Genomic DNA, 12,165 nt, shown 5'->3' on the forward strand with positions numbered 1-12,165 from the left:
CCGAATCCAATCCAGTTATTAAATGAGGGTGGACCCAGGTTCATATAAATGTTTTGTGCGGATTTTGAGTTAAAACCAGCCCATTCCATCCTGCTCCCAATATATAAATTTTTTAATTTACATATACATTAATATTACATATTTAATGTATATTAAAATATATTAATATTAGATGTTCAGTAACCTAAATTATTGACATGCATCAATTAGATTTGGGTTAAAAAATGGAAACCAACATAAGCAGCTTGATTTAGAATTGCAGGATCAAGAATTTTTTTGTCATCTTAATGTTTTTCATTTACAGCGCGAAAAAGCACTTTGCAGCCCAAAAAAAAAAAAAAAAAAAGAAAGAGCACTTTTGGCTGAAATTAAGATTAAGATATAATGTTAATATATATAAATATATTTTATAAACTAAGACCTTGGATATTTACTTTTCAAATCTTAACCAAGTATTTTATAAATTATATAATATTAATATATATAAATATATATTTATCATTTGCATATATATATATATATATAGTTACATATAAATTATATACATATTTGTAACACATTAAATAATATTAGTATTTCCATATATATTATGTATGTATTATATTATAGATATAATATATGTAATGTTTATGCCATTGTCAGAGATATATATTAGTTAACTAAGGTTTCAATTTATATTTATTGAAAAATTATTAAGAATCGTTATACTCTTTTTGGTCATTTTGGTATAGAAAAGATATTTTCACTAAAGATAATAACTTTCAATTCTAAATTGATAACACTTTATAGATCTACTTTCATGAAACATATAACAAGTTATTCACTGAAAGCAATTACACTGAACAAATATTTAATACTCATAGCAAAAGCATCAATTACATTAAATATAAGTTGAATGGTTTACTAAGGTATTGCATAATTGATTTAGAATCCATTACATCTTAGTGTCGATGTAACTTGTTGGTCATGGTTGTTAGCGAACAGTATTTGACATGTGCATTATCGTCCTTCTACTTTTAATAAACGATAATGCCCTTACGGCTCACACATTTGGCATGAGATTTAGAACTGGGTTTATTTTGAACATTGTAGATCTTTTTGTAATTATTTCATAGCCACTTTGAAAAGTTGATACCAGTAAGCATGTTTGCATGTAATGCAAACTTAAAAGAATTTGGATTCGTCGTACTACAAATATATAATATATAACAATAAGTATATGACTAGATTGATTTTTATCAAAATTATTTTAGGTCTTTAATTAAAAGCGATGTTCTCATTATTTTTGTGAACCCATGATCTCAACACTTTTAACAAGCTATTAAGCTTAGTTTGTCAATAATCTCAAACCAATCAACTGAATATTGATTAATACGTAATTAATCGGACACTATTTGAAAATAACTCTTCTACTCATAAATGAAATGTTCTAAATGCTTTTGGAAATTCTTGCTCCCATTGAACCATTTATATTTATATGTATTAGGATATTGATTTATAGATCTCTTGGTTCGAGAAAGAAAAATATGTGGATCAAACCATTTTTTCTGACTCTTTTTCAAATTCAATAAATGTTTGGTGATTATATATTTCATTATAGTTCTATAATTTAAAGTATTATTTCTTATTTAATCCCCTTGAATTCCATATTTGAAGTTGTGATCGAGTGACAGACTCATTTATGATTCAATTAATAAGGGTGAGCTTCATGTGGCTTGAACGAAAGAGGAAGCAGCAATAACAACTTGCCTTAAGGGAGATCAACAACAACTAGATTGACTGGCACGAAGCCTGATTCATTCACCTCTATTCCAGACTTTGATTAGAGCACTTATGTAAAGGCTTCCAAATGAGCTTCCTTCCAATAGTCCTTATTGCCTAGGCCTGGAGAAAGACTCATACCTCTATGTGATACTGAAACTAAGATTATTAAGAAGGTGCTAAGTTGATTCCCATTATTATTTCATATTGGTCATGTGGTAACATAACAAGCTAATATAAAACCTTATAGGTATCTGTTACAAATTGTGTCATATGCAACTCTTGATCATTTTACCTATAGGTCCCTAACAACCTTGTAGCTCAACAAAGCATCAAGTTTTCTTAAATTGGTGATAATTGTGATTCTCATGATTCAAGATCAAGAAGAATATCTTATGATAATACAACGACTTGAAAATAGAACTGCACCATGATATCTCATATTCAATGTCATAATATTTATACTTATGGCTTTATAAAGCTTGTAGTAGCATAATAATCTCAAGATCTTGGGGATGAGCATAATTTTAACATGATGGAAAAGAATGGATTATATGATATGTCTTTCCTGTTTGTAACTCAATATTTTTAGAGATTTCTTAAAATCAAAATAGGTCTCATTTTAATTAATGTTGGTTATCTATTTTCATGTAAGAACATATGAGATCTAGTATGATAAAATGTTTAAAATAAAGTACATTCTTGAGTTATCAAACTAAATAATAATTCATATTAACTAATGAAATCTACTTGAGCCAAAGTAAATTACTAATATTAGCATGTAGAAAAACTTAAATCCCTAAATAAGCCCTCCCAATTTAACCCACACTCAACATGTAAATGTAAACAAAGGTAATTAAAAAATAAAATAGAAACGGAAAAGACATTATGACTTATCCGATAAGTTGATTTAATTTTTTTGGCTCAACAAGACGGTTGAAACAATCTCATTTGATGAACTCTCACTCTCACAATTAGCATAAGCTAATAGCAAAAATAAACTAATAATTTTATTGATATGAACTGAATTATCTTTATAGCCTAGAGAATAAGCCCTTTATATAGGCTTTTCCGAATTAATTCCAAACAAAAACAAACCCTTAAAATTTAAATCAAACTCTTAGACCGATATAAGTTTTAACTTATCCTAATCCAAAATGTTAAAATAATAATTAAAAGACTTCAAATTAAAGTGGATAGCTCTTCTTCTCTCATGTTTGATCTTAGAATTCTTCTCGGCTTCAAATATTCTTCATATTATTGACTTGTTCTTCCACCACTTGATTAGTTTTTTGAAGAAGATAAGTTGAAGAGTGGTGGTGTTGATGTCGGAAGGTAGAAGAGATGTTCGTCTAGGAGAGAAACTCTTGGCCAATTTCTCCACGTGTTATTATCCTCGAAGACTTCCAGTTTATCTTGAACTCTTTCTTTCACTTCGTATAGAATTCCTTTGGATTGAATTTCACCTAAAGAGAAACTAAAAAATAAGGAGAAAAGCATGTTAAAATAAGAGTCCTTGACGAGTTGGCCTCTCTTGCACGTGTGGGGTCTCCGTTCCAAGGGATTGTTTTCCCACAATCTTCTACATACGCTAGGATTCTTTTTCAATGAATTCTTGGACTCTTTTCCCGTGTGTCATCCTTGTCGCACCCTTAAGTCAAAAGGGACTCATCAAATCAACTTAGAGGAGGAAGAGGAGTTGGGTAAAGGGGTTCCCTCACATGTGGGAGATTCCCATCGGTGCGAGTCCCCCTTCTTGCACATGTGAGCAAGAGTGCTAAAATATGGCCCTCTTTTGTTGAATGGTCTTGCCTTAGATTTCTCTTAGGCCTTTAAAGGCCAAACTTCCCTTATGCCTCCCTTGGGCTCTCGGGTTGGGCCTTTTAATTGGATCTTGGACCAGCCTCTTGGATTTAAGGCCAAAACCCTTTAATTCTTGTCTTGACCTTCTTTGGAATGGATTTCTTGGGTTTAAGACAATTGAGGAAACTTGGAATGTTTGAAGGTAGTTTCTTTTTTGGCTTTGGACTCACGGGAGTCCTTAAAGGGGTAAACTCCATCAATCCAGTAGGTAAAATGCCCCTCCCACAGGCATTTTCTGGGGGGCATCGTGTGTGTTGTGTGCACTGTTGTGTGTGTGTGTACAGGGTGTCTCTATTGCAATCATGCGCGTGACAAGGCGCATTGTGTGCATGTGGCTTCTTGCTGTGAGATCGCAGTTAATTATTCCGTGGAAATCCTCGTTATCGTGGGATTCCTACTTCTAACGGGATTTTTCTCTAAGACTTGTTTAGGTCTATTCAGGCTCATATTGTGATGTCTTGATAATAATTGGGCACTGTCGTCCAACTAAGCATACTAAAAATGCATTTAAATAACAAAATGCAGAATATTCATCTCTTATAATGATTACAATCATAGTGTACTAAGGCACTAGGCTATCAAATCCTACATATAAATATTATAGATTTATCAAAAAATCTAGCATGTCAAAAACAAAATACAAAAGAGGAAGTCTTCCAATGCTCCCATTAAACATCTTGGAACAGGTCCAAACAGGCATCATCAGAGATATTTGTAAAGTCATCATCTGGAGGCGGGTCGAATTGGGGTGAGTTCTAATAAACTCAATAAGACAGACATTAAGTCATACAACCATTGTTTAAAAACAAATACTTATTAAATAGTAAAATATTTAGATAACTTACCAAATTAGTCTAATTTATTTCATTTTCTCACATTTCAAATTATTAGAGAACCCAAACCAAAATTATTATATAAAATGTATCATGGCCCCAAAGGCATCAGAACAGAACAAATTAGATCAAATCAAATCTTACAACAGAATTAAGTCAGATTATTGACTCACATACCCAGACTTAGACTTTGACTCGTTTTTTGACATAGTTTTATTGCAGCATTATTAATCTTTAATTAAGTTATACTGTTTACGTACCTACCCGTGCAGCTGCCTAAGCCTGTACCTAGAAGGGCAGAATATAACGAATAACATCGTGAATGGTGATGCGGATAATAAAACAAATATATAGACAAAACACTCAATAATTTCGGTCACCCTGTCTACTCCCTGTGCACAGGGCAGTGAATGCAAAATGTCTAGTCAAGCTGAATCTTCATCCACAAGAGGATGCAATTCATGTGTCCAGAAACATATATACATAAATACTGAACCATAGCCCCTCCAAGATCGCAGGGTCATTGGATTTAATTGGAAAACTTTATTCATTACATCTTATTAGACATCAAACTTTCCAATGTTATTATTTTAATTACCTGTTCTATACTTATACCTAGACCTAGGGGACCCAATACTCCCATTTTTACAAAATGTCCAGACTTAGCCTAGACTAATGTTAGACACCAGACTCACTTTATTACTTTATTTGAATCCAGACTTAAGCCTAAACCAAGATTAAACCTAATACTCTCATTTTTTACAAACTTCCATTTTCTAAATTTCCAACTTAGCCAAATTTTTCTCATCCTATTCTTCAAATTTCTTATCAAATTTTGTTAATTTGAAGTTGCTAATTCCTTAATTGATTCCCCATTTTTTTAAAAAATTCATTTTCAAGTTCTCTTAGCTTGTCCTTTTGATTCCTTAAATTTTCTTTTGTACAAACTTCATGTTTTATTTCCCAATCTCCTTTTTTATTTTAATTGCTTTATTTTACTATTTCTCGTTTCAAATTTAAATTCAAATTAAGAAATTAAATTTCTTTTTTATATTTTTGGGCAATCTACTTTTAAACCCGCGATAGGGGGAATAAGAACCCACAAGCTCGCACCCGCAACACATGGTGCCTTAGCCCGTGGCACTCCTCGCATGTGCACGCTTAGCAATGCTCATACCCCACATGGCTTGCTGTGCATAACAACTTGCTACTAGGGTGTATGCCTCAGTGCTATGGATGCTTAGGGGTGAGCCTCTATGCGCGCATGCACGCACATCACTCGACACAAATAATGCCTCGCACAGGTCCTCTCGGCGTAGCAGGGGTACCTGACAGGAACCTTTTGCTTGTGCACTGTGTGTTGCGTGTATATGTTGCATGTATATAACATGCCAAGGGACATGTCCTGATGTCTGGACAATGTCTCGTGCACACCATTGTGCATGGTTGCCCGTGTCTACCCCATTAACTGGCATGTTGGCGCTTCGGCAACATAAACAGAGGCATCGAGCCTTTATTTTCTGAATGTTTTCTGGTTTTCCTTCCATTTCAACATTTTAATCCATCTGTATAATATTATACATCATTCTAGTAATCAGATGATGGGGTAGAGGCCTGATTGTTTGTCGATTACTAGTGAGGGAATGATGTATTAACAAAATAGATATACGTTGACACCTGGCGAGGGAAGAAAGGATCTTACCTGTAGTTGGGTGCTGGTGTAGGTGGTGTCCCAGCGGCAGAACAGTCACGATAAGTGACTTGTATGCGCGCAAGGATGCCTGTGAATGAAAAATCCTTTGAGGCTGGGGAGCCTGCGGTTTGGAGAATTTTGGTAAGTATGCCTGCTCGTAGGGAAAAGGAATGTCTCACACGTAAGTCTTGGCAGCTGCTTGGGGCAAGGGAAGAATTTGCGTGTATGTGTGAGATGTATTTCGTGATTTCTCTTGAAGTTTTAAAATTTAAAACACAAAAAAATTGTAAAATTAAAAGAAAACCGTTCCTGAATACCTTAATGCATTATATAATAGAATTTCGTCTTAAAGCATTATATAATAGAATTTCGTTTTAAAGTAGGTTTGAATATTACACATATCAAGGGGTATATTAAGAGGTAGAAATACTTCAATTAATATAGACGTGAGATATGCAAACTTCAATTAAAATTATAACCCATTAAGCAAGGTTCATTACATCTCTTCATTCATCCAGTCACATGATTACCGCTTATTCCATTTAGGTTAACTATAAATAATTCTGGTTTACACCCATACAATTCACATATATAATATTTTAATGTGGTACATCTTTAATTTTCATGATGTTAGATTTCATTCTTCTCACTTCTTTTCAAGTAAAATTTGTTCAGCTATTTATTTTCAAAATTTCTTCTGAAAAATAGTGCATCAAATTCACTAATATAATCTAGATATAATTTTAAAATAAAATAAATATAGAGAATATCTTATTTAGTTCTTAAAGTACAGTCAATATTAAATTGTAATCATAAATATTTTCAATAGAAATTGGTCCTTGAACTTCTCAAGTTGTTTTAAAAGATTAACAACAACAAAAATTAAAAAGAAAAAAATTAAAATTTCCTAAGCCATGTTTGGGAAAAAATAGCTTCAAAAACTTCTTTCACTTTCAACAATTATTTATTTCTATTCTTCGTCTTATAATAAAAACAGATATTAGAAAACAAAAATAGATCTCTCACGGCCTCTGAATCCAATTTTTGTTTCAGTTTTATTTTCATTTTCTTTCCAGACACACACACACACACACACACACACACACACTCCCTCTTCTTTGTCTTTACAAAAATGCAAATTTTTTTTTATTATGGTTGAAGATAAATCCAATTTAGTCTGTATTTGGGGAAAAAATCTTTGGCAGCTTGTGAATTTGATTTCCATTTCCCTTTCATTTTAATTCTCTTTCTCCATTATATATATTATGTATTGGGAAAAAACTTTGTTTTTGTAAATAGAAAACAACTAAAATTTTACCATGAAAATAGAAATATGAATCACATTCATATAAGTATCATGTTGGATCAAATGATGAATATACATATGTGTAATTAACAACTATCATGTAGTATGATCCTTTAATTAATTTATGTCTCGGATGGAAATGAGACATGAATCATATACTAAATATATATACATATATATATATTATGTAATTCAATTAGTTAGCTTAATTAAATGAATTCAAGTGAAAACTCTTTTTCATTAATCTCACATAGTACATGTTTTCTTTTTCTTTAGAGGGATAGAGCCCTTACTAGTTCTTACCCATCTCTATGAGCTTCAAACCATAAGTTATGATATCTTTATATGACAAAAATTAGCCATAAATTAGTAGCACTAAAGCATGATGTAACACTTATTAGATGACCCATGATAATCTTTGAATAAGAACTAATTTTATATCTAACAATGATGGACCCAATACAATTGACAAGAAAGTAACAATCCTTGTATGTGAGCTATGTGACCAATTAATTGAACTCATTTATTTATAAATTGTACATTCATCATTTTGCGGCGACCCCCCTCTTATAGGGTGTGTTCGAAGCACACTACACTTTACACTAAATTAAATAAAACATAATGAGACTTTAATTAATACAGAAATACAAAAGTGTTACATTCCTTGATATATGTACAATAGATACATACAAAACAAGACTCTAAAATTTTTCTTTCTTACATTATGAAGCAAATATATAAAATATTAATCTGAGTTCTTATAGATTCTAATTTGCAAAAGACTTCTCTGCTATTACCGCTTATTCCTCAGCGGTCTCTGCAGGATATGAAAACGATGAGCAAATTAGATATACTATCCCAATAAGTAGATATCATGATACACAACATAACATGTAATATATATAGCTTTCACATACATCAAAATATATATCTTATACATTTACAAATAATAGATAACTAAATCATAAAATCACATTCGCTTGGCTACATTGTACAATAAGCTATGATACATCACTATTATGGAGGGTCGTTCCTATCTTTCTACTACCATACTTGTATAGGCGCACACTTAATACTTAACACATCTCATGCACCCAAAAATAGAACGGTTATGCCTGCACACAGAAGCCTAGCGTCATGCAGGTACTTTCGGAACAACTTACCTCGATAATGATCAATGCACACTTATTAAAATTACTTTCCAAAACACATGGGCAAAATAACACTTAAAATATGTTAGCACTTTCACAAAACACTTGCACTTTATGTATGAAAGTACGTATTAAATACTAATGAAAATACTTGAAAACTATGTATGCTGTGTGATCATAATATTCATTTATCTTGGGTCCTATGCAAACCTTGATTTGGGTAGAGTCCCCTCTTATATAAGCTCTAATTACTCTACTCAATCTAATAGATTTTTCCCTTATAAAACCCTTAAATTTCTCTATTGACATGGGCAGAGTCTCCCTGTATGAAAACCTTAATTTTCTATTTTTAAAAAGGTGGAGTCTCCCCTTAGTTTATCTCAATTTTCCACCAAAATTTTGGCGGAGTCTCCTTTTAGGAATATTGATAAATTCAATCCAAAAATACCCTCTTCATATGGAAATTATATTTATAAGAACAAGAGTTTAAACGGGCTTACCTCATATCACTTGCAACTTTAACTCCACCAGAGTTCTGGCTTAATTTTGAGCCTTTTTCTCCAAAAAATTCAACAGAATTCTGGGATGTTTTTGAGCTATTTCTAACCTAAAAAATATCCCTTACAACATTGAGAAACTAACCTCAAAATTTCAAGAGAAATAGAATACAATTAATGGAGAAAACTTACCTTAAGCTTGCAAGTTCCCTTGTGTTGGTTATGAGTTTTCTCCCTCTTTTTATCTCTTTTCTTTTGGTTTCTTCCTTCCTTCTTCCTTCCTCTCCCTTCGTCTTCCAATCCAGGCAGATTTTTCTCAAGGAAAAACTCTCAAATTCCCTGAGTTTTCTTGGGTAGGCACCTTTTTTCGCTCTTTTTCTTTTATTATCTCTCTTTTTTTTTCTCTCTCTAACTTTGCTCTCCTTCACTGTAGAATGCATTTCTAATCTCCTCACCCCTATTTATAAGAAAGGAAAGCCCCAAGGGTCGGCCAAGAGGGGTTTAGGTGACAAATGGGTGTGGAGCCACGTGCGATAGAATATGCGTATAGATTATGCCTTGTGCCCTGTGCGGATGGGACGTGCACACAGGTGAATGTCCTTTGCTGGCCGCACATGCGCACGCACGACCAGGGTCTTTTCCGTGGGCATTTCTGGGGGATTTTTTTTTCCATTTCTCCTCCATTTTTTGTGAAATCTTTTTATTTTAAGTTTAAAAAATAAATTATCAACATATAAATTAATAAAAATAATTTTAATAATTATTTAAACTAAATAGATATGAAACTAAAATATGAAATTCATTTAGAAATTTAAAATATGAAATTTAAAGAGTTCAAATAGTCTTAAGGTCTGAATAAATGAGAGTTCACATTACAAATTAAGCACGAAGGTTTTTGGGGTGTTACATTATCCCCACCTTAGAAAATTTGGTCCCCTAAATTTATCATGAATAGGTCAACAAACTTCTCTCGCATTTCACATTCTAGTTCTCATGTCACCTCCTTCGGAGTATGGTGTTGTCACTGCACTTCACCATTGGGATCCTCTTATTGCGTAAAATTTTGTCGGTCCAACCAAGGATTTTCCCGGGAGGCTCCTCATAAGTCATATATGCTTGAACCTGCATTTCTTGGAGAGGAATGATGTGAAAAGGGTTATGCTAGTATCTTTTGAGCATAGAGACATGGAAAACATCATAGAGACCCATAAAATGTGGGGTTAGAAGGAGGCAATATGCCATGGGTCTAACACATTCCACGATCTAAAAATGTCCCATATAATGGGGGCTCAACTTACCCTTATGACCGAACCGTATTTTTTCCTCGTAAGGGAAGATCTTAAGGAAGACTTGATCATCAATAACAAACTCTATGGGTCTTCTACAGATGTTGGTGTAGGTTTTCTGGCAACTTTGAGCAGTGGCTAGGTTTCCTAGAATGGTGGCGACTTTCTCGTTAGTCTCTTAAATGTAATCATGTTCCAAATGACGCTTATTCCTGATTTCGTTCTAGCAAGTGGGAGAATGACAGGGCTTACCATACTGGGCTTCATACTGAGCCATGCCGATACTAGAATGATAACTGTTTTTATAAGCAAATTCACACGAGGGAAGATACTTATATCAGTTATCATCAAAATTGAGAACACAAGTGCGCAATATATTTTTGCGTGTCTAGATACTACATTCAAACTAACCATCCGTCCGAGGATGATAGGGAGTATTGAAGTACAATCCCGAACCAAGTGCTTCTTAAAAGTTGTCCTAGAAATGAGAGGTGAATCGAGGATCTTTATCTGATATAATGGATGAGGAAACATCGTGGAGTTGAACACTCTCCTCAATGTACAGACGGGTTAATCTACTAGTAGAATATGTGGTTCTGATTGGTAAAAAATGGGCGGTCTTGGTCAACCTGTCAAAGATGACCCATATTGCATTTCGACCGAAACAGGTTCTGGGTAAACCGATGACAAAGTCTGTGGTCACATGCTCCCACTTTCATTTTGGAATAGGGAGGCCTTACAACAACTTGTTAGGTCTCTTGTATTCAACGTTAACTCGCTGGTAAGTAAGGCATTAAAAGACATAGTCGATAATGTCTTTCTTTATTTCAGGCCACCAATATTGACACCTTAAGTCCCTGTACATCTTGGTACATCCGGGGTGGATGGACAATTTAGAGGCATGGGCAGCCTTGAGAATATCTGTCCTGACAGCAGTGAGGACCCAAATACAATCACAAAATCTATAGAATCTATCATTTGTGAGCCTAAAATTAGGAAATTTGTCAGAAATAGACTTACTCAAATTTTTGGTTATTTTTGGGTCGGAGGATTGAGCTTCCCAAATCTTCATGAAAAGATCAGGCAAAGCTTGGATTTGGGCGAGGTAGGCACCATTGCCATAATGGTAAAGGCAGAGCGCTTGCATAACATCAACTAATTTCCAACTAGAAGCCATGGTTTGGGCAAACAAAATAGATTTCTTTTGGCTCAGAGTATCAGCAACCACATTAATTCTACCGGGGTGGTAGATGAATTTACAATTATAATCCTTCAGGAGGTTAATCTAATGTCTTTGTCTCATATTTAATTCTCTCTACAAAAATATATACTTCAAACTCTTACGGTTAGTATATATTTTAAATGTCTGACCATACAGATAATGGCGTCAGATCTTCAAGACAAAGACTATGGCTACCAACTCTAAGTTATGAGGGGGGTAGTTACACTCATGGAGCTTCAATTATTTGGATTCATGAGTAATTACCCGACCGTGTTGCATCAAAACATATCCCAAACCCATGTGAGATGCATCATAGTAAACTTGAAATCTTTTAGTATGGGGAGGATCAACACTGGAGCAGAGGTGAGACGATACTTTAACTCAGTAAAACTTTCATCACATTCATAGTCCCATATAAAAGGTACACATTTCCTGGTGAGACGAGTCAATGGAGCTGCAATCTTGGAGAACCCATCGATGAATCGCCGATAATAACTTGCCAAACTAAGGAAATTGCGTACCTCAGCGACATTTGTTGACGAGTTCTAGTTTA

General features: G+C 33.7%; 1 protein-coding gene and 1 long non-coding RNA gene across 2 annotated transcripts; both read right to left on the reverse strand.

The window, feature by feature from the left end:
• Positions 1 to 8,063: 8,063 nt before the first annotated feature.
• LOC110813848 (uncharacterized) lies at positions 8,064 to 9,547 on the reverse strand. Its single transcript, XR_002539545.2, has 3 exons — positions 9,297 to 9,547; positions 9,108 to 9,214; positions 8,064 to 8,273 (listed from the first exon to the last, which is right to left on the reverse strand). It is a non-coding gene; the product is annotated as an uncharacterized LOC110813848 (long non-coding RNA).
• A 1,636-nt stretch (positions 9,548 to 11,183) lies between these two features.
• LOC148253000 (uncharacterized) lies at positions 11,184 to 11,567 on the reverse strand. Its single transcript, XM_088208505.1, has one exon. It carries the CDS (start codon positions 11,565 to 11,567, stop codon positions 11,184 to 11,186), a length of 384 nt encoding a protein of 127 aa, XP_088064631.1.
• Between the last annotated feature and the right edge of the window lie 598 nt (positions 11,568 to 12,165).

Source organism: Carica papaya, chromosome 7 (genome assembly GCF_054855325.1).
Source record: "Carica papaya isolate Zhongbai chromosome 7, ASM5485532v1, whole genome shotgun sequence".
Classification (NCBI taxonomy): domain Eukaryota; kingdom Viridiplantae; phylum Streptophyta; class Magnoliopsida; order Brassicales; family Caricaceae; genus Carica; species Carica papaya.